General features: G+C 56.2%; 10 protein-coding genes across 10 annotated transcripts; 7 read left to right on the forward strand and 3 right to left on the reverse strand.

Moving 5' to 3' along the window:
• Positions 1-129: 129 nt before the first annotated feature.
• On the forward strand, positions 130-678 carry J7T54_003769 (uncharacterized protein; the record flags this gene model as incomplete). The annotated part of the gene is made up of 2 exons (XM_051508239.1): positions 130-303; positions 523-678. 2 exons carry the CDS (start codon positions 130-132, stop codon positions 676-678), a joined length of 330 nt encoding a protein of 109 aa, XP_051360701.1.
• A 225-nt stretch (positions 679-903) lies between these two features.
• J7T54_003770 (uncharacterized protein) lies at positions 904-1,408 on the forward strand (the record flags this gene model as incomplete). Its single annotated transcript, XM_051508240.1, has 2 exons — positions 904-1,046; positions 1,114-1,408. 2 exons carry the CDS (start codon positions 904-906, stop codon positions 1,406-1,408), a joined length of 438 nt encoding a protein of 145 aa, XP_051360702.1.
• Positions 1,409-2,315: 907 nt separating this feature from the next.
• J7T54_003771 (uncharacterized protein) lies at positions 2,316-2,937 on the forward strand (the record flags this gene model as incomplete). The annotated part of the gene is made up of 3 exons (XM_051508241.1): positions 2,316-2,482; positions 2,540-2,803; positions 2,877-2,937. 3 exons carry the CDS (start codon positions 2,316-2,318, stop codon positions 2,935-2,937), a joined length of 492 nt encoding a protein of 163 aa, XP_051360703.1.
• Positions 2,938-3,323: 386 nt separating this feature from the next.
• On the reverse strand, positions 3,324-4,470 carry J7T54_003772 (Ubiquitin fusion degradation protein-like protein; the record flags this gene model as incomplete). The annotated part of the gene is made up of 2 exons (XM_051508242.1): positions 3,324-4,133; positions 4,180-4,470. 2 exons carry the CDS (start codon positions 4,468-4,470, stop codon positions 3,324-3,326), a joined length of 1,101 nt encoding a protein of 366 aa, XP_051360704.1.
• Positions 4,471-4,955: 485 nt separating this feature from the next.
• J7T54_003773 (lin1 family) lies at positions 4,956-6,326 on the forward strand (the record flags this gene model as incomplete). The annotated part of the gene is made up of 1 exon (XM_051508243.1): positions 4,956-6,326. The coding sequence occupies one exon, from the start codon at positions 4,956-4,958 to the stop codon at positions 6,324-6,326; it is 1,371 nt and encodes a 456-aa protein (XP_051360705.1).
• A 784-nt stretch (positions 6,327-7,110) lies between these two features.
• On the reverse strand, positions 7,111-9,310 carry J7T54_003774 (SGNH hydrolase; the record flags this gene model as incomplete). Its single annotated transcript, XM_051508245.1, has 3 exons — positions 7,111-7,211; positions 7,271-7,955; positions 8,033-9,310. 3 exons carry the CDS (start codon positions 9,308-9,310, stop codon positions 7,111-7,113), a joined length of 2,064 nt encoding a protein of 687 aa, XP_051360706.1.
• Positions 9,311-10,382: 1,072 nt separating this feature from the next.
• On the forward strand, positions 10,383-12,267 carry J7T54_003775 (putative chitinase; the record flags this gene model as incomplete). Its single annotated transcript, XM_051508246.1, has 5 exons — positions 10,383-10,621; positions 10,695-11,312; positions 11,363-11,483; positions 11,721-12,055; positions 12,138-12,267. 5 exons carry the CDS (start codon positions 10,383-10,385, stop codon positions 12,265-12,267), a joined length of 1,443 nt encoding a protein of 480 aa, XP_051360707.1.
• Positions 12,268-12,541: 274 nt separating this feature from the next.
• Positions 12,542-13,677, reverse strand: J7T54_003776 (uncharacterized protein; the record flags this gene model as incomplete). Its single annotated transcript, XM_051508247.1, has 2 exons — positions 12,542-12,849; positions 12,918-13,677. 2 exons carry the CDS (start codon positions 13,675-13,677, stop codon positions 12,542-12,544), a joined length of 1,068 nt encoding a protein of 355 aa, XP_051360708.1.
• Positions 13,678-14,613: 936 nt separating this feature from the next.
• J7T54_003777 (carbohydrate-binding module family 50 protein) lies at positions 14,614-16,329 on the forward strand (the record flags this gene model as incomplete). Its single annotated transcript, XM_051508248.1, has 3 exons — positions 14,614-15,085; positions 15,151-15,179; positions 15,262-16,329. 3 exons carry the CDS (start codon positions 14,614-14,616, stop codon positions 16,327-16,329), a joined length of 1,569 nt encoding a protein of 522 aa, XP_051360709.1.
• Positions 16,330-18,493: 2,164 nt separating this feature from the next.
• On the forward strand, positions 18,494-19,846 carry J7T54_003778 (uncharacterized protein; the record flags this gene model as incomplete). Its single annotated transcript, XM_051508249.1, has 1 exon — positions 18,494-19,846. One exon carries the CDS (start codon positions 18,494-18,496, stop codon positions 19,844-19,846), a length of 1,353 nt encoding a protein of 450 aa, XP_051360710.1.
• Positions 19,847-20,258: the final 412 nt, after the last annotated feature.

A 20,258-nucleotide genomic window follows, 5' to 3' on the forward strand; every position in this document is an offset into this window, starting at 1 on the left:
TGATGATCAGATCAGCGTTACTCAACAACCATTGCAGCCTCGTCAACACCAAGAGTCGATCTTTCATCGAGCAACGAAACTCCCCATACCACAACCACCACATCGCTCACGACCGTGATCACCACGAAAATGGCATCCGAGAACGAAACTCTGGTCAAGAAAGGCAAATCCGGCACATGGGATAACATCGATGTGTTCCGCGAGTTGTCGATTGTTTTCTACAATCGTCTCGATAGCGGTGGCGGCCTTACTCCCGAGTTCAAGGCGTCTGTTGCTGCCTACCTCGGTGGGTGCGGCCATGATGTGAGCTGGAACGCTCTGCGGTATATCCTGACTTTTTCCTCTCTCTTCTCCCCAATTCGTCATTCTCGCAACGTTGAAAACGCCTAGCGGTGATCAAGTCACTGTTGGCCTCAGTCCCGCACATCTACCACCACCCTCTCTCCCGCGAGATTCACGATCCACAATCCAACAAGTATCCTTCATCTCCGGGTTTGAAAGGCCACAACAACATTTTCCAAGATGTCTCGTGTCCTGACCAAGTGGGACGAGAAGACTCATGAGGACATCCTCATCGAGGTCTTCCATTCGATCACAATCTCTCAGTCTGATCTCACAAAGATCATGGAAGGTCTTCACTCCAAGGGCCATACCTTTTCCGAGTCTGCACTACGGTAATCACTGCTTGCCTCTGGCTCCCTTTGCCTCCCCCCTTCACTCACCTGCCCGTCAACCCGCCTGCATTTCTTACTCTGCCCACTTTCAATCTTCGTCGATCTACCTACTTGAATCCTTTCATATCCTAATTCTGCTTTATTGCTCCAGCGAGTCTGAACTGCGCGGCACAACCACAATTGCCACAACTACATATCTTAATACATCTTCCCTTCCTCACATCTCACCATGAAGCGTGGATGGGGCGCGGCCTCCCACGAGGACCTTCTCCTCTGTCTGTTGGACTACTGCAAGCCCACCAAGGCAATAGTGACAGATATTACGGAGCGAATGAGAGTCAAGGGCTATACATACTCCTACGACGCCATCAAGTACGCTTCGAGACACGAGCTTTGACACTTTTCTTTGACAAGCAGTTGCTAACAAGCTCTTCCACAGCCAACACATTCAGAAGCTTCGCAAGAGCCGCGACATGTCCCGCCTCAACGAGGGAGCAAACGGAGATCCCAGCAGCAAGCCTACCACGCCCGTCAAGAGGACTGCGAGTGCTGCTTCTACGCCTCGAAAGCGCAAGGCGCCAATCAAGAAGGCCAAGGGCAAGGTGGTCGAAGACGAGCAGTGTGATGGTGATGAGGAAGAGAGTTTCGAAGACCACATGGCCAAGGTAAAGGCCGAGGCTGATATGGACGGTGATCAACTCCTCAAAAAGATCAAACAAGAAGCCATTGCTTAAACCATGGCCAGGCTTGTCGAGTAAGTCACCATCAAAACCCCGGGTTCGACAACTTGCTAATTACTTCCACAGCACCGAGGGTCCGAGATGGAGACAGATACTGAGCCTCAGAAAGACTGAATTATGGCAGACATTGCGTCTTAAGGGCTTTTGCAGTGACCTCGTTGGCAACTTGCACAGGGTGGGCTACGGTTTGTTGACTTTGATGATGGTATGGATTGGGGCAAACACGAACGGCTTTGATAGTTTACCTGCACTTGCGGTTTGCCTAGTTGCTCAGATTGCCATTTTGGGCGACTGGCTGACCATGAAAAATGACATTTCCTTGATTATCACATGTTGACGCTGACGCAAATCGCATGCAGTGTATTCACTATATCCCTAGACGCACACTGATAAAGATGACCGAATACGCCACTCTTTCTGTCTACACTCGCAGGCTATACGACATGTCAACGCGCGGCATGTTCTTGAGACAACACCTACTTGTCAAGGTAAACTCTCGATGCCGCGGCCAAAAAAAGAGCTGCGAGTGAATTGCAGCCTTGCAATTGAGCGGCTCACGTCCCGTTCATATTCGTCTCATCTGCCCAGCAAACGAGCCAGCTGGTTCGCCCATGCCATGCTTGTTGTTGTCTTACACTCAGAGAGAGTGAATGCCCCGAAAGTACAGGCCACGGTTTATCTGCTGTCTTGTCTTCTTTTCATCTCCTCTTTTCCTCCTTCCTCCCACCTTTCTTCACTTGCTTGCGAGTATACTACCCGATTGCCTGTACTCCCTTCGCGCCCGGCAGCACCCTAACAACTCAAAGAATAAGCAGTCGATAAGTATGTGTCCTCGTCATTTTACGAGTTCTTCGTCTTTGCAACTCACTGATCACGTCTAGTCCCGAACGACCTAACAGCCATGTCCGCCAACGGCAAGGACAACAAGAAGTGGGATGATTCCGCCGAGAAGGACCTTGCCATGGCTATCATTCTGAGCCAGAATGACGGCAAGATCAAGGCGGACTGGAACAAAGCCCACGAGTCCATGAGCGACTGGGGCTATAGCTTCACCAAGGACGCCATGAAGTAGGTACAACCAGTCATCCACAGACGTTCCGCGATGCTAATGACCATGCCAAAAAGCCAACACTGGTCCAAGAGGGTCTTAAAGTCCTTCAAGGAGCGACACAGCATGCCCACCGACGCGAAAAAATTCACCCCGGTCAAAAACACCGCTCCAGCCACTCCTCAGAAGAGCACGGGCAAGGGTTCTGCGAAGAAGACGAAGAAGGTCAGGGCCGAAGAGGAGGCAATGGGTGACGAGACGCCTAGCAAGAAGCGCAAGCGACAGGCCAAGGTTGAGGAGCCCAAGACCGAGGACTCCGGAGACACTGATGAAGCGGAGGAGTAAGTCTCTGCCTTGTTTAGGTAGGTGCCTCGTTTTGAAGCCCACATTGAGCTCAGCTAAGAAGCTAAGCAGGCTTGCATCGGGCACGGACGGTGCCAAGTTTAAGGAGTGGCTCAATGGTTTCACAGCCTAGTGGTGGTGCCTAGGAGTAAGCTCGGCTCCATAGTCGAACACTATGCCCTGGCTTCGTTTGTTTGTCGAGCAGTCGAAGGAAGGTTTAGGGTAAGAAATGAGCTTGGGATGTGCATTGCCCCGGCTTGGGCTGCTTTGTGATTTTCGGCAATAGAAGCTTCGTTGATGCACGCAGACTTGACTTCCTGAAAGTGACAATTCCCTACTTTTCTTGAGCGTCTATGATCAACAGATCCGCGAGAGCCGATACCGTAGAGTCGGATTGCGTGAAAATGTGCACCGTCGAGTATGATTTTGCCCGCTAAATAGGCGAATAGTGTGTCCCAGATAAAGCAATTTCTATGCGTCCCTAGACCCCAAACGCCGACCCAAACTAAACAAGACCTCTTATCGCGGACGGCGGTCCAGGCGGCTTCCATCACCGGATCCCTTCTTCTCAGGGGCTTTGCCCTTGTCATCGCCCTCGCCCTTGCGCTTGACAGCGCCACGTAGTGACTGTCCCTGACCAGCAAAGTGTGGTTTGCTCGTATTCTTCGCTTCTTCTTCTTTTTCTTCCTTAGTCTTCACCGGCTTAATCTCGTATCCGAAGAATAGCTTGTTTGGTGCTAATCGAAGAGGGGCAGGAGCTCCGTCGCGGCGTGTCGGCGGAACGGCGGCATCAGCTGGGACCGGCGTTGCAGGCTTGGGAGTGGCAGTTTTACTGCCCTTTTTGACCAGCTTTTGTCCTTCGCCGAGAAAGTTGGTCGGAGTGCTCGTCACAGAGGGCGCGATAGCGTTGTAGTTGATGGCCTGTGCCATGGTGCCTTGACTGTGAAGCACGCCACCAGCAGGAACTCCTGGCCGTCCGCTTCGAGGGGTGCTCGTCCCACTCTGGCGCTCAGGCTCGACATATCCCACTGGGGGTGCAAACTCGACTGATACGTCTGTCTCGATCATGCATACGCCCATCCTGTCGGTTTCGGGCTTGACGTCCAACACCGCAACGTCATACACTGTGTCGTTGTATTCAAAGTTGAAGACATCGCCTTTTGTGAGTGTCGCAAAATTTCGAAAGGCTCGCTCCAGCACTGCCCTTGGGTCGCTGATATCGAGGAAGTTAGTAGACTGGGGTTGCAGCTTCACCATCTTGGCAAGCTCCAGCGATGTCGTCCGTATCTGGATCATGTCACCAACGTCCATGCCCAGTGTTTCCATCATCTGTCTCGGTCAGTATGGGATTTTCATGGTGTCGGGGGCCACCCACCCATTGTGGGATGTATGCCCTGCCCTCCTCTGCGATGAACTCCAGCACGCCACCATGCGTCTGTTTCGGTCCGGCCCCGTTGATAAGCTCCATCAATAGTGGCCACTGCACATGAAGCTTGGACACTTTGTCGAGGGCTGAGGGAGGTAGGATGATCTTCGATCCGTAGTTCAGTTCTGGTCGAGCGTTGCCGGGGGCCATGATGATGGGGTAGCAGCGGTAGTATTCATCGAACCGCTGGACGATCGGTCGGCGGCCGGCGCGCATGTTTAGAAAGTCTGCTGGGTCCATGCCGGGACCGCCTCCGAAGCTGGAGTACTATGGCTAGGTCAGAGCCGACAGATACAACCCCCCCCCGGAAGATACCATACCATGACTAGACAGCTACAAGTAGGGCTCAACCAATTGTCAAAGTCGGTTCGCTCGCTATTTGGTTGTGGCGGATGGTGTATCCGGATGATGAGCTGTTCTTGAAAGGGGACAAAGGCTTGCTTGCAGCAACTGGTATTCAAGAGGTGGAAGTGCGAAGCTGGTTCGGGATCGTTGACAGGTGGAAACTGAACGTCGTGACGTGGGGCGAAGCTCGGAGGCAGCTGGCTGCATGACGCACAATGGTCCCCTCCACACTGTGGCTAGGTAATCTTTTGAAGTGTGGCGTCAAAGCTACACAAACTCGGGTCGTTTTCTATTGCGACATTGTGATTCACACTTCCTTTGAACAACCATGCTATCTATGCTTCAAAGCCAGCTCGCGCAGTTCGCTGGTTCATCACGATATGGCATCAAGATTTTCGGCTGCGCGGCCTAGTCGAGAGGGCGAGGTCTACGCCCGTGCACAGCACAACGATTCGAATACCGACTCGACGAATCTACAGTTCGATGTGCGCAACCCGTCCAATCTCGCGCCGCAAGCTCGCGAGGATGACGCGATACTGGAAGCCGACGTGATTGGCGGCGGCAGAGCGACGAAGCGCGGTGCGGTGAACGTGGATGGGTACGACAGCGACTCGGACAATGACACCTTCAACGATAAGGCGCAAAAGAGGAAAAAAGGCGACGTCAACATCGGCAATGCCTTTGGGAACTACGATGCGGCTGGCACAGGGCCAGAAGGACAAAGGGACACGGCAGCCAACGAGGAGGACGACGACATGTTTGCGCCCGACGACGACGCAGCTGCTGGTGCCGACACGGATGATGTTGGTCCAGCAGACGTTGATGCCGCCGGCATCAAGCCAAAGCACGTCAAGTTTCTCGATGCCGACAAGATCGAGGGCCAAGTGAGCTCGGCACACCTCGATCATCAAGATAGCAGCGACGACGAGGAAGATGTTGCGCTCGCCGTCCAGGAGGAGGGCATTGACGAGGAAGTTGGCGCAGGAGGGCTGAAACGCAACGCGCCGAAGCTCGAAGGCTTCAATCTACGGGATGAGTTGGAGGAGGGTAAATTTGATGAACAGGGAAATTACGTTCGCCAAGCCGGCGACCCCGATGCCGTTCATGACAACTGGCTGGAAGGAACAAGCAAGAAGGCCATCCGCAAAGCTGCTGAAGCCCACCAGAAACGGGAGGCCGAGGCACGGCAGCAACGGCTGGACGAGGACAATGTCTCCGTGTCTGATCTGCTGAAAAGCCTGATATTGCAGCTCGACAAGGCAGAGACTCCGTTGGAGGCCCTTGCACGCCTAGGGAAGAGTCAAAAGCCGAAGAAGAAGATTCCCAGCTGGAAACTCAAGAAGATGAAGAAAGATACCATGGACGTTGATCAGGAGGCCGAGGACTCTGAGCAGGCCAAGATCAAGGAGTCAATACGTATGATCACAGACGCATCAGACAAGCTCTTAAGTCGCGACCACGAGGAAATTTACGATCAAGAGCGTGAGGTTCTTGTGCGAGAATGGAGTCGGGAAACTGGAGAAGACTGGGTCGAGCCTCGAGCGGCGGATACTGCTGAGACTGCTGCCGACCCAAATCGAAAGTGGCTGTTTAGATGGGTTGACGGGCGCGATGACGGGGCGACACAGGGCCCTTTTGATGGCAGTGCCATGAAGGCCTGGCAGGATGCTGGATATTTTGGCGAGGGCGTCGAATTTCGCGCCGATGAAGAGGGGGCGTCATGGACTCGTGTTTCTCCCTTTGCCGCCTGAGAGAACTACGGTTTGATCTGGGTTGAAGACGAGGCCTATGGGTTCGAGAAGACCCTCTCCAGGATGAGCGAAAGCAATCAGCAACACACCTAGCCTTCGCGACAACAGAAATGAGGTCGTGGCGCCTTTCAGCTGGCGATTCGAATCATACCCTCGAAACATGTGCCATTGCACATCTTGCCCATTTTGTTTAGTCTCCCGGGGGTCAGAACAACGCCGGCGATTCTACGCAGTTGGAGAGCACTGGAAGTCAGAAACAGACCGAGGCCCGCTGTGTCACTACTGTGTCCCTATCATTACTACACTATCCAGTAGATCAACGAGCCTAGCGGGATAAGATGTCGCCCTTGAAGAAACCACCAATAGCAAAGGTAGTCGGAACAGAACAACCAGGCTTTGTACACACTCTGACAACCGGAGGTGAGCATGTTATCCGTGCTTAGGCGGACACGTGTTTGGTCTGTGCCTGCAGAGGTCGGGACCACAGTCCTCCAAAGTCCAAAGTCCGGGGGGCTGCTGACGCCAGCCGCGGAAGCTTCACGGCTTACAGTCTACACTAGGTCTCCGCAGAGAAAAACCCTGGCTCCCATCACCATGTCACCGAAGCGCTGTGATCCAAATGCGGACAACCCCCTTGCGGGAGTCCTACTCACGAATGACTTGTAGAGCTGCTGCCGGCAGAATGGGTCGGGGCAAGAGTCTGTCTCTCCGCAGAGGGACGTTGGCGTCAATTTCGCTTGCTTTTGTTCGTGAGACATTGGAAAGAAAATTCCGAGCCGCGCGGCTACCCATCGTTCCCTCTGCAGCCATCAGTCCACCCGCCGGCGGCCTTGACGATCTTGTTGTTCCGGAAGCATCGGTTCATGACGAACACGGGCGTGTTGACTGCCATCCGTTAGCATGGCTGCACTCATGCCCTCCCAATGGGACATTCTGCCACTCACAAGTCGCCTTCCACTCGTAGCCCTCGTCGGTGGGCTCGTCATAGTACTTGAACTTCCACAGGGAGGTGCCGAGCCCGTAGCAGGTATCCATGTTGGGGAGCATGGTCTTTTGGCCATGATCATGCGTGGAGAAACCGCCCCCCTCGATCTCGTAATGCGAGAAGAGCACCTTCCACCAGCCCTCGCATCGACCTACGGGCTTGGAGGGGGGTGGCCACGGCCGGTTGTCTCTCTTGGGGTAGATCTCAAAGGTGTAGTCACCGCCGTCCACGACGTACTCGCCTCCACGCTTCCAGTTCATGGCATTGTCCGTGTCGCAGTCGTGGATGAGGCTCTCGAATGATTCGAGGCACTTATCCTCGTCAAAGTCGGCCAGCCCATTGCCCAGCGTAATGATGAGCTGGTGCTCATCTGGAGTCCCCTTGTCGTACGTCTTCTTGACCTCCCAGTTTGTGGTGTGGTCTGGGTGCTCCTTGGGCACGTGCTTCCTGCAAAAGTCCTCGTAGCTGATGTCGAGCCGGTCCGCCTGGACGTAGCCGCGAAAGTCTTTCTTGGAGGACCAGCACGTGCGTTTGGACTTGACGGCGCAGTAGGGCTCCTCGCCGAGTACGACCGCCCGCAGGTCCATGGCCTCGGAGAGGACAAAGGAGGCTATGCTGACGTGGCCGTTGACATTGGGATGGAACTAGGGGACTGCCCGTTAGTCGCAATGGCCGCAAGTGGCGCTCCATCAGAGGGCCAAGGTTCAGGGAGTCGACTCACATTGCGCCCCACAGAGTCAGGCATACCAAGTCCGAAAGTCACGTCGGTACCGTCGTCGCCGGGACACCCTGGGGGAGCGGGGGCCCGCTTGTCGAGTTGATGGACGACCTCGGCGCCTGGCGCTGAGGACTTGTACAGGACAGACTCGTATATGCTGTCCTCGAAGACGGCGGCACGTCTCCTCACATCGGCCTCCCAGCGCAGAAAAGTACGCCTCTCCTCGGGCGTCAGGTCGTCGAGGGTCTTTGCGTCGCGCCTCCGCAGTTCGTCCTTGACGTCGTCGGTCCACAGTCTCCAGGGATGTGTGTCTGGCTTGATGAACTGCATGTCGGGCTGCGCTTGGTCTGGATAGTTGCCGTTGCTGCTGGGGGAGCACATCTGTCCATCGACACCCTCCTTTGCCCACAGGTCCCACTGGGCGAATCCAATCTTGTACCCAATGTCTTTGTCCTCGGCAACCTCGTCCACGACCTCGCCAATGGCCTCGTTGATGCCAATGACGAGCTTGTTGAAGCGCTCGCGGCGGGACTTTGTGAGGGATTCGAATGACAGCTTGCGGAGCGGGATCATCCAGAATGCGTCCCAAGATTGATCGGCGCAGTCGTCCGTCTCCACATTGAAGAATTGGGCGTAACCGTTGATGACGACGATGCCATCCTTACTCATCTTGCCGTTCAGCTCGGTGAGGATCTGGCGCACATTGTCTTTGAGAATTGTGTCAATGTTCTCCTGTGCCTTCTCAATGACGGTATCGCACGCGTCGTCTTTCAGGTAGGGCAGCATGATGCAGTCTTTGATCATCTTGGCGAGGCAGAGGTCGTTGCCCCCGGCCGTCAGGGTCACAAAGTCCAGATCGCCCTCGAGATGCTCGACCTGCTGGAAGATCTGCTCGGAGCGATCGCCGCTGCAGGCGAGGAACTGAAAGTCCTCGATGTGGGAGCCAAACTGCTTCTCAATGACCTTGGGGTAGGCGCGGTTGTAGCGCGAGCAGTACCAGTCGCCATGACCGCTGATGGTCCCGTCAGGGAGAGTAATCTCGAGCTCATCGTCCCAGATGCGCCCAAGGGGCGCGCCAGCACCAATGCCCGCCGTGTAGCTGTCGCCAATGGCCGCCCACCGCTTGACCCAAGAGAATTCGCTCACATCGCTGTCCCGCTTCCTGATCCCCTGTGCCGTCACGGTCGCTTCTCGGTGCAGACCCGCGTGCGGCGAAGGGACGGCCCAGGCAGCAGCGACGTGCGAGAGGCCAAGGAGGCCAACAATGGTCTGCTTGAGCATTTCGGAGAAGCACAAGATGAGCAGAAAGAGGTGGCTTGTGGATACCCCAAACCAGGCCAGAGGAACGATTAAGAGAGCCTCTAGAGAAGGGGCTCGACCGAGAAACGTAGAGACTGGAGACGGAAACGAAGAGAAAAGGCAACGAGAGAGCGTGTGGGAATAATGTGAGGAACGCCCGAAACTCCTTCCCTGGGAACCACGGAGAAGGCCAGGAGTTGAACTTTCCGGAGAGACAGACGTGAATGTCGTCGTCCCCTGCAACAAGCAGACGTCACCAGTAGGTCCTTCAGAGTCCAGAGTACCGCGTTGCAAGGCGCTTGTAACGCAGGGGGAAGTCAAATGACCATCTCGGCCCCCAATATTTAATCTTGAACGCAGGGGGCTGGACCAACACGAGGTAAAGTATTTTTCAGCGTTTGGTTGTAGTCTGGTCCGAAGTATGGGGGCATGCATGAAGCAGGGTGGTCAAAGAAACATCAAATGCCAAGACGCGGCATCCCCAGATGAGCCGAACCGCATGATCCCTGTCAAGTACCGATACCTCCCCCGGCCCCGTCCGAGCCTTGTCGATCCCGACGGCGCATCAGGCCCTGGTTGCAGAGCCAAGGTGCCGCTAATGCAGGCCGAAGAGATCCGAGCCTCTTCAGATGCAACCATAGCCGGGGTCCTAGGCCCGTTACTATTGCATTCGCGCGAGGTGCATATGGGCAAAACCAACAGGTAAAATCGTTTCATGTTCTGACCTCGGTAAACGATGGACACGAATGGCAAAAGACATGTTTCCAAGTCCAGTCTCCACTTGCTGCAGGCCAAATTGCGCCCAACAGTAACAGGTTACAGGGTACAGGTTGCCCAGTGCCAGCTGCCAAGGCTTCGCAATGGCAAAGAGTGTGCTGCTGAACTTGGCGCTGGATATTCTTGGGCCCTCTGCTGGCTACTCGAGTGCAAGTGTGTCCCTCCCATTTGGTGTGCACATCCAATACGCGTCTTGGTGTTTACGACTTTGCTCCCATCATCAACCTCTCCACTGACATCAGTAGTGGCACACATTGCCTCGAAAGGAGCATCCAGTATGGCGCCCGCAATAGCATGTCATGGCCTTTGCCTCGGCATGATGCTGGTCTGCATGGCCCACGCGTTGAAGCTCGACACTTTTGCAGGTCAGGCCGAGGCCAAGCTGCTCTTGGAGGCTATCGTCGACCAGCCCGAGGTACAGCAGCGCAAAATGGTGGTGCAGGCCCACCAAGATGAGGAGGAGGACTACACCTGCTCAGAGAGCAAGCCATGCAAGCTGGGATGCTGCGGGCCACTGTAAGCTGCCAGATATACCACCTTCCACGTCCCTCATTGTGTCTCCAGTCGTCTGATCAGCGCGCGTTTGCAGAGATGACACCGGAGCAGGAGTCTGCGGCATGGGACCGGACTTTTGCGGCGACGGTTGCACCTCCGGATGCCATTGGAAGAGCGAGTGCGATCCCGGTTGGGGATCAGAGTGGTCGAACACGACGACCTGTCTACTCAATGTTTGCTGCAGTGAATTTGGCTTCTGCGGCACCACGCAAGGCTTCTGTGGCGGCAAGACCGTGCCCAACCCCGAGTGTCCTGTCTCGGCAAAGTCCGCGAGTAAGAAGCTCATCGGCTACTATGAGGGTTGGAACCATCAGCGTCCTTGCGGCAACATGGAGCCAGAGGACATTCCCCTGGGCTACTACACGCACATCTTCTTCTCGTTTGCCCTCATGGACCCGGACACGTTCCGCATGGACGTCATGGATGAGGGGACCGCCAGTCGGTACGGCAGGGTCACGGCGCTCAAGGAGAAGGATCCGGAGCTCGAGGTCTGGATCGCCGTCTGGGGCTGGGCCATGAATGACCCTGGCCCCTACCGCACTGTCTTCTCAGATATGGCCAAGGGCGAGGCCAACCAGGACAAGTGGTTCGACTCGCTTATATCTATGATGCAGAATTACGGCTTTGATGGCGTCGATCTGGACTGGGAATAGTGAGGCCCCCTCCCTCGTTGACAACGGCGAAACTGACTTGGTGCCGCAGTCCCGTTGCCGAGGATCGCGGTGGCATTGAGGAGGACTTTGCGTCCTACGTCAACCTTCTCAGGCGCCTCCGTGAGCGTCTGAACCAAGAAGGTCGCCCATACGGTGTCACCCTGACCTTGGTGAGCCACCCACCCCCCTCCTCCTCCCGACGGGGCTGTTTGTTTCTGCCACAGTCACTGACCAGAGAGCAGCCCGCATCGTACTGGTACCTTCGTGGCTTCGACATTGTCAAAATGGAGCCATACCTCGACTGATTCAACGTCATGACCTATGACATTCACGGTGTCTGGGACGCCAAAATTGAGTCCCTGGGCCCGTACGCGGCTGCGCACACTAATCTGACCGAGATCAACCAGGGCCTGAATCTTCTCTGGCGCAATAACATCAACCCGGAGCGCGTCGTCACGGGCTTGGGTTTCTATGGGCGCTCGTTCACCATGAAGGACCCCAGCTGCATGGCGGCGGGCTGCGAGTTTCTCGAGGGCGCCGGGGAGGGTGAGTGTACCGGAACGGCGGGCGTGCTGTCCGCTGCCGAGATCTCCAAGATCATAGATGCCGGCGCCGACGTGACGCTGGACGAGACAGCCGCCGTCAAGATTGTCACGTGGGACTCGGACCAGTGGGTGAGCTGGGACGACGAAGAGACGCTCAAGATGAAGCTCGAGTATGCGCATCAGAGATGCCTGGGAGGGTATGTATGCTCGTTCTCCCCTGATGAACGGCCAGCGGCGGAGAGACAAGACAGATGTGCTGACACGCCTCGTGCGAAATAGGACCATGGTATGGGCGATTGACTTGGACGATGGGACGTTGATTAGCTCCCTGGGCAAGGCGTCTGGGCGGGCCAAGAAGCAAATCATCACGCCGAGGCCGTGGGTTGAATGCTTCAAGGGAGACTGGTGAAGCCGCGAAGAGCCTGGTGCCTGGATACATGTAGATACGTAAAGCATGCAAGGGCGGTTAAAGGTGCCTTGTTGGCCATCCAGGCACCCCAATAAACATGTCCACCCTGCTGCAGCGATCTCGAGGTCACATGGCAGTATAAACAAGTTGGACACATCAAGTCAGCAAACATTAACTCCTTGCCGAACGATAACAATAAACTCTGATATTGACGCCTCTCTAGGCCTGATAGTCTAGTCTAGCTTCAACTTGCCCACACCGCCGTTTTAGTCAGTCACAAGCAAGACAGATCTCTGGCACTCCCATGCCTAGAGAGTTTACTCTTGATTTTCTCAAAGGTGCTCTTCTTGGCGCCGCGGATGTGCAGCTCCTTGATGTCGGCGATGTTGACAGAGTATAGAACGCGCAAGCGCTCAATGTCCATGGCACTGGGGACGACATTTGGCTTCATCCTTTTGCCATCGGCGAGCGTGAGGACGTCTTGGCGGCCGTCGGGCGAGTTGCCGGGTCTCACTGCGCCAGCACCGCTAGGGTACAACATGATGCTGTCCGGGTCGAACTGGGTGTCGGCGATGTGGGGGACTGAATACAAAGGCAGCCATTCTGCGGCGGAGAAAGAGACAAATGCCGCCACCGTCCGCGTGGTGCACATGGTGCCGTGATGCCCTCGTATGCTGCGTTGCCTGTGGCTTCAAGCTCCTTCGCGCGCTCGAGGGCGGCACCGTAGTCGGATAGGGCGCGGCAGTTGAACTGCTGCGGCGTGAAAATCGGATATTGTCCATTTAAATTAAACCAAGGACCTTCCTCGGGGTCTTCAGGAAACGCGTCAGTGACCGAAGTGACCCAGAAGTTGGGGTTCTGGTGCTCGTGGTAGAGGCCCCAGGCATGGCCGAGCTCATGGGCCACGTTGGCGTTGAGATCGAGCATGCCGATGCTCTCAGGAGTGGACAGGTGCATTGCGGGGCCGTCGAGCTGTCTGTCCGGGTTCTCACGGTTCCAGTCGGCATCGACAACTGGCTTGGCGATGGTCGTTGTTAGCTTGCCGCGATCGTTGTAATGAACCTTGAGGTGGTTGATGCGGTCTCTGTCGCACTCGGGCAGCGACACTTCTTCGTACGAGAAGCCCAGGTCGCGCAGGGCGCCCCAGGTAGTCTGCATGGCGTGCTCCATAGGGCCGCGTAGCCTGTCCCTGGCCTCGGCATCCGCGAAACAAAACTTGATCTCCTTATCCGGCCAGGTGTGGTGGCCCTTCTTGCCAGCCGAGGGCTTGAAGGAGATGGCGCGCTTCTCGATACTGCTGCTCGAGTTCCGGGCGGCCGCCAAGGGCACACTGGCCTCCCACTGCCGACTGCCAGCGTAGACTGGCACGGCAAGTAGGGTCAGGCACGCGAGGATGGTGGACGCGATCATGGCGAGTGCTTGTGTCTCGTGCTGAATGGGTGCTCGCCAGCGAAGATGGAGGAGGCAGGATGGAACAACCGCCAACAACTCGCCAATTGCTCTAGGTCCGCTGCTGAGTGCCAGGGGGAGACGATGGAGTTCTAGAGACACATGTGATGATGAGCTGGTCCGCTGGAGCGGCTGAACAGGAGGCACTTGGCCTTGGTATATGTCGGCCGCTCTCGCTCTTCCCGCACCGCATGACTTGCGATGCATGCCTCGCCTGTAAGTCAAGGTCCCCACGGCTAGGCTTTGCCCTTTGAAGCTCGCAGACCGACTGCCCCTGCATCCGGCATTTTACCATCTCTCGACCTCTCTCTTTGCGTTAAACGGCACAAACCAGACCACGCATTGAAGGGGTGGGGGGGAGACCGTTCGGGCGCCGAGGAATTCTCGGCTGCCTCTCGCAACAAAGTATGTGACATATGTACCGGTACCTGGACATCAAGGATAGAAGTGGATCTCATGTCCCCTGTCGACACGGCCCCATGACTCTTGCGTCTTGGCGGCTGCCGCTTGAAACGCGCCGTCTAGGATTAGAGCCAGGCGTGCTAATTCAGGCCGAGCAGGGTCTTGAGAGCTTCAGGTGCGTGAATTCGACCGCAGCACCGCACTCGTTACCGCCGACGGTTGGCGCTCGCTGTGCCTCCTCGTTGCATGGGGACATTAGCACAGGGGTCGCTTGCCGATGAGGCATGCGCACTCTGGTTATCACCCACGGCGACAAAGCCGTCGAGTCCGTCCTTTTCCCACGGCCTCGTCCGTGTGCACTATCCTTTCTCATGGACAGCGACTGTCCGTCCAAGTCTGCTCCCACTTTTCTCTCTCTGCTACTTACCGCTGCTTGCCAAAAATCATTCTGGTCAGTCACAACGGTAGCAGCGTAGAGATAACACAGAGATCACCATGAGGCCCTTATTTTTACGCCTGCTCGCGTGCGTGGCCGGCGTCGCGTACGCCCAGGACAGCAGTCCTGGAGCGCCAGTGCACCCAGGTCAGCCGGAAGACTGCAATGGCTGGCATAAGGTCGTGAGCGGCGACGACTGCCAGTCCGTACCGAGGGACTATGGCATCACCTTTGACCAATTTCTCGAATGGAACCCAGCCGTCTCCAGCGACTGCTTGACTAACTTTTGGCTCGGCCAGGCGTACTGCGTGAGCACCGGTGAGCGAGCGAGCAGCGCACAGCCGACAGCAAGTGAGCCACTGTCTTCTTCTACCTCTTCTGTACCTTCCGCGCCGTCCAGCGACGTCGAGACGTCCAGCTTGGCATCGTCGACTATCCAAGAAGAGTACTCTACCCGCCATCCGTCCATCACCTTCAACATCACGTCTACCACCATTGACAGGGCTTGGCCACCGGAAAAAACCAAGGAAGGTCAGCCCGACGACTGTAATAACTGGCATCTTGTCCAGGCGGGAGAAACATGCTCCACACTCCAGGTTCGACACCAGATCAGCCTAGACGAGCTGTAAGTCGTCCTCTGGTGCGCGCGGCGTCCTCGCCCATATTACCAGCCTAGAATGAACTGACACATTCGGGTCAGCCTGCAGTGGAATCCTGTCCTCGACCAAGATTGCAGCGGCCTCTTTGTAAACTGGTGGGTGTGTGTCGGGGTTCGGCCCCAAGGCGCACCCGCACAGTTCGAGTGGTCGACAGAGCCGCCAGACTTCACGCTCCCTGGAAAGCCGACGGACCACACACGTACCACCTTTCCGTCGGCGGACGGGACTTTCGTGCCCTCGCCATCGCATGGGCCCATGCCGATCTCGTGCAGCGGCTTCCACCGCGTGGAGAGCGGCCAAAACTGTGAAAATGTCATCGCCCAGTACGGCTTCATCACCAAGGAGCAGTTTTTGGCGTGGAACCCTGCGCTGAGAGGCAACTGCAATGGGCTCTGGGCTAACAACTTTTATTGCGTGGCCAACTTTGAAAAAGGTCTGCCGCTGCCATCGCACGCCACAGAGAAACCAGCGACACTCCCGTCGGGCAGTCCTAGCGACTGCGTCGCATGGTATGAGACCACGGGCGGAGACGGCTGCGCGCTTGTTGCTGACATGTTTGGCACCTTTGCGGCGGAGGACTTCATCGACTGGAACCCTAGCGTGTTGGACGACTGCTCGGGCATCCAGGACCACGTCTGGTACTGTGTGGCTAAAGAGGACACACCCACCACCCGCACCAACACGCCCTCGGTATCCACGGCGCCCGCGACTCGCCCTACGCAGTCAGGAGTGGCAGATGACTGCACTGACTGGTGGCTGGTTGGGCTGGATGATGATTGCGAACAGATCTGCGACGAAACGGGCATCAGTCCAACGAACCTGACGACCTGGAACACGGCCATCGACGACGACTGCCAAGGCCTGGAGGTTGACAAGTATATCTGCGTCGGTGTCGATGGAGAGTCGGACACGGACCCCATTACGACCACGAGTGATGATTCGCCACCCGCTAGCACCGAGGTGGCCTCAACGACGTCTGCGGCCGACGACGAGGCAGTGAAGGTGCCGCAGCCCGTCCGTGAAGGCATGACTGACAGCTGTCGTCAGTTTTATATGCAGCAGGAAGGCGAGTTCTGCTACGACATGGCCGTCAAGAACGGCGTGTCTCTCGAGTAAGTCGTTTCCGTGGCATGGCGAGAAGAACCAAGAGGCCGTGTCGAGAGGGGATGCGCTAACACGTAATGATTAGTGACTTTTACGCGTGGAATCCCGCGGTCGGCGACGACTGCGCTAATATGTGGCCAGGGTACTATTACTGCGTAGGAGTGTCGGGATCGGCGGCAACCATGGACCGACGAAGCGTTGCGGTACCAACCTTGTGAATGCCATAGCTATGAAATGCAGTTGAGCCAGGTTTTCATACTTCCATCCGCGCAAGCCCGGCGGAAGCCTCGTGAGGTCCAACTCCCGCCCTAACCACTGTTTGCTCTCCTGAACTAGGGCATATTACACATTATTGGCCTGGGGTTGTGATTTGTAGTGCTCATGATCCAGTAACCGCGACTCGGTCCCTTCTCAGGTGCGGCTGGGTCTCGTGGGGGTGCAGGCACCAGCGGATAGAGACACTCGCGCCTGTGTGTCTTTGCAAGCCCCTGGTCGTCATCTAAGCATCGCCATAGCCGTGGATAGGTGCCTTTTCGTGCGTTCCGCAAGGTCTCCTCCGGTAGTGAGACTGCCTCCGCCTCAAGGCGCTTCAATGCGTGTGGCTGTATCTGCAGAACGACTGATTCCATTCTTGACGAGAGAATAAACGCGTCTATGGTATTGAGAATGTGCACGGGGTCTATTTCGACAAGACTCCCCCATAGCCTATGATCGTGGAGACATAGGTATAGCTGTCGCATGCCACTTTTTGAAAGACCTCGAAGGGAGGATTCCAAAGCTGCACTCGATGGTCGGACTAGACTCTGATCGGCCTTGTAGAGGGGTAGATCTAGAATAACCTCGAAGGATGTCATTCGGGCTAGCCTTCGTGGTAGAATATAGTCGGCAAGATGGGCCAGGAGAAACTCGCTTGATAAAGAGAACTTATTTGTGCCGTAGAGTATATCTATGCCTTCTTCGTACCTACACCGCACCAGTCAGTAAGAGTTTGTTTGTTGCCGGTGTTAGAAAGGGCAGGTATGCGCTATCAACTTACGCCTGACGACATGAAAGGAGCCAGCCCATAGCACCGATCCAACACTTAGAAGGTATCTCACCGAGCCAAGCACCGCAGTTGTAAGCTTGTCCCTTCATGCACCAATCTATGTCTAGAGGCGTACTTGTAAGCCAGAAAACAGCCTTAGGATAATACCTCTGGAAGGGCGCGTTTCGATGGCAGTCGCTGCTGCCCCACTCCCACACACGCGGCATTCTGATTTGCCGGTCCCAAGATCTGTCGGCGTGCGCTCTCTGCCGCGGCGCCGTCATTGGATGATCTAGCGTTAGGTCCATGTGCACGGTGCGGTTGCCAAAGGTCTCCATGAGAATCTCATGGCGGATCTCAGCTGGGAGGCGAAAGAAAGGACTCTGGCGCTGAGGGGCGCTGCGACTGGCCGAAGGTGACGACGCCGAGGGTGTGATAGGCCGTGGGCGTGGCGACGGTAGGGGCCGCGGTGGTGAGGGCGTTCGGTTCCGCTTTCGAAGTGTGCGACGTAGCCAATGCGACACCGTTTGACGGACAGCGTTGCCGGGCGGGTCATCGCGCCCTGAGCCCGCTCTCGAGCCGTTGCCAGTGCTCATGGCGATGACGGGTGGCGGAGGAGATGAGGCTAGATCACGATGAGAATATGGCTCGAGTTGACCGTGCTGGAGGAAACGCGGGATGACGGAGTAGACCCAGAGGCAGGACTCGTTCGAGCGAGAATGGATGGTTGTTAAAGACAACTGACTGAAGGAGGAAGGAGGCAAAGGGGCGGTCTGAGCGCCCGCACGTGACGTAGCACATGACCTACGTCTCGATATCGCGGGCCTAAGTTAGGCGTGACCCCCTTCAGACCTACAAGGCTACAATGTGCAGTGTCCAAGGGTCTGGACACTCTGGCGGCTAATCTTCAATGCTACTTGAGTAATTAACTGGAGGGCAGAATGATCTTGGACGCGATTGGCATGGACACGGACAGTGACATTGACGGCCACAGCAGGGCGAGGCGCGTATAGTACCCATGTGTAGGCCAACAAGACCGAGACAACACAATGGCAATCATTCCTCGGGAGGTCAAAAGCGAGCAGTTCTTTTTGATGTATTGCTGGATTTTGTACCTGACGCCAAATGGAACATCGATGACGGACAATCCGAATGACGACGCCGACCGTAGACCTCACCCCTCTGCCATTGCGCACTTTCGAGATGGTCAAATGCTACACCAATCGCAGAGCCTCATCCATCTGCACAGGGCGTCCCCGTGATGAGATGCTCGTTGAACCCGCTCGAAAGAAGCTGCAGCCACCGTCGCCAACAAAGAGTGCTTTCTTCCAGTTCGAGCGCTCGACGTCAGCTCACTCTCTTCACACCCCATACCCACGATCATCACTCTTCATGTTCTTACGAGTTATGACCGTGGCAACACGATCCGACATTCCATCATGGGTCGCGAAAAAAATGCAAAAGTCCCGGGACGAGTACGCTGAGGCGGTGATCTTCGCCAAGGGCCTCGAGCTGGGAGCCTTCAGGCCCATGCTTGAGGGGGAACCCCCCCCCCCCCCAAGCGACAGAGGGGAGGCCCCCAACTCGTATGTGGCAGGCGACATCAACGGTCACAACATCATACTTGCGTTTCTTCCGGGCACGCAGGGCACGATTGCCGCTGCACGAGTAGCTTTGAATTTGTCTCGCTCCTTTACGCAAATACAGCTTCGACTCCTCGTCGGGGTGGGAGGAGGCGTCGCCGGAGAGAACGAAGCGACGCTTCAGCGGCGTGACATGCGCCTGGGCGACGTTGTCGTCGCGATGCCGGGCAACGGACATCATGGTCTTGTGCAGTACGACCTAGGCCGCGATGTTGATGACGGATTCCAGCTCAAGGGATTCCTGGCACCGTCTCCCGAATTCCTGCTTAGCGCCATCATCGGATTGCAGACCGACCGCGAGATGCCAACCCGATTATCGGAGCACATTCGCGCCGTGCTCGATGGAGACGACGAAGACGGGAGAGAATATGACAGACTTCCCGCCTCGACCGACGTTCTTCTCCTACCAAATGTACCGCATTTCTCCCATGGATGTGATTGCAGGAACCGCATGTCACGGTATGCGGTTCGACGTGGGCCCCGTGCCAAGCCAGACATCCCAACGATCCACTACAGGCCTATCGCCTCGGGCAACAGTGTAATTATGAGCAACGGGAGCCGGCGGCGAATTCTAGATCATCTCGAGGACCACGGAGATGTACTTTGCTTCGAAATGGAGGGGACAGGGCTCGCCACCGAGTCTTCGTGTCTCGTCATACGCGGCATCTCCGACTACGCAGACCCTCCCAAGCAAAAGGGCTGGCAGCGCTATGCAGCTCTGGCAGCAGCCGCATTTGCTAAAGAGCTGCTGCTTACTATTCAGCCGTTCAATGATGACGATCATAGTGACGAGGGGGAGGCGACCTTCAGCGACACCGACGATAGCGAGTCGAGAGACGAATGGGCTCCTTCAAGAAGGTAATCGTCAGAGCCTTGTCAGCTATCGTTAGCCTATTATACTGGTCCTTCGTTCCCTTCCCGTTGAGGCCCAACCTGTGCAACGGGTTCCTTACCCCATGAGTTGGCTTGCCGGGTCGGGCCCCACGAGTGCTGCGTAACTCCAACGCGAGATGCGTGCCGCCTGGAAGTACACGAACGATCGCTTGCAATAGAGTACGGAGTTCTAATTATGCCCTCTACTCTCTAGATCCGACCCATTTGTCTTGCTTTTGGGGTTATCTTCGCCATTGCTTAACCTATGAGGGGGAATTTCCTAGGCACGCGTGACGGGATGGGGCAAGTAAATAGTCCTTCCAAAGAGGAGAACACGAGCGACGATCTAGCCTATGAATCGCCCTAAAGACAGGCTAGTATTTTACTTTACCCCTGTCTTG

The sequence above is a fragment of the Emericellopsis cladophorae genome, assembly GCF_022114955.1.
Source record: "Emericellopsis cladophorae strain MUM 19.33 chromosome Unknown NODE_41_length_209042_cov_117_554763, whole genome shotgun sequence".
Lineage (NCBI taxonomy): Eukaryota > Fungi > Ascomycota > Sordariomycetes > Hypocreales > Bionectriaceae > Emericellopsis > Emericellopsis cladophorae.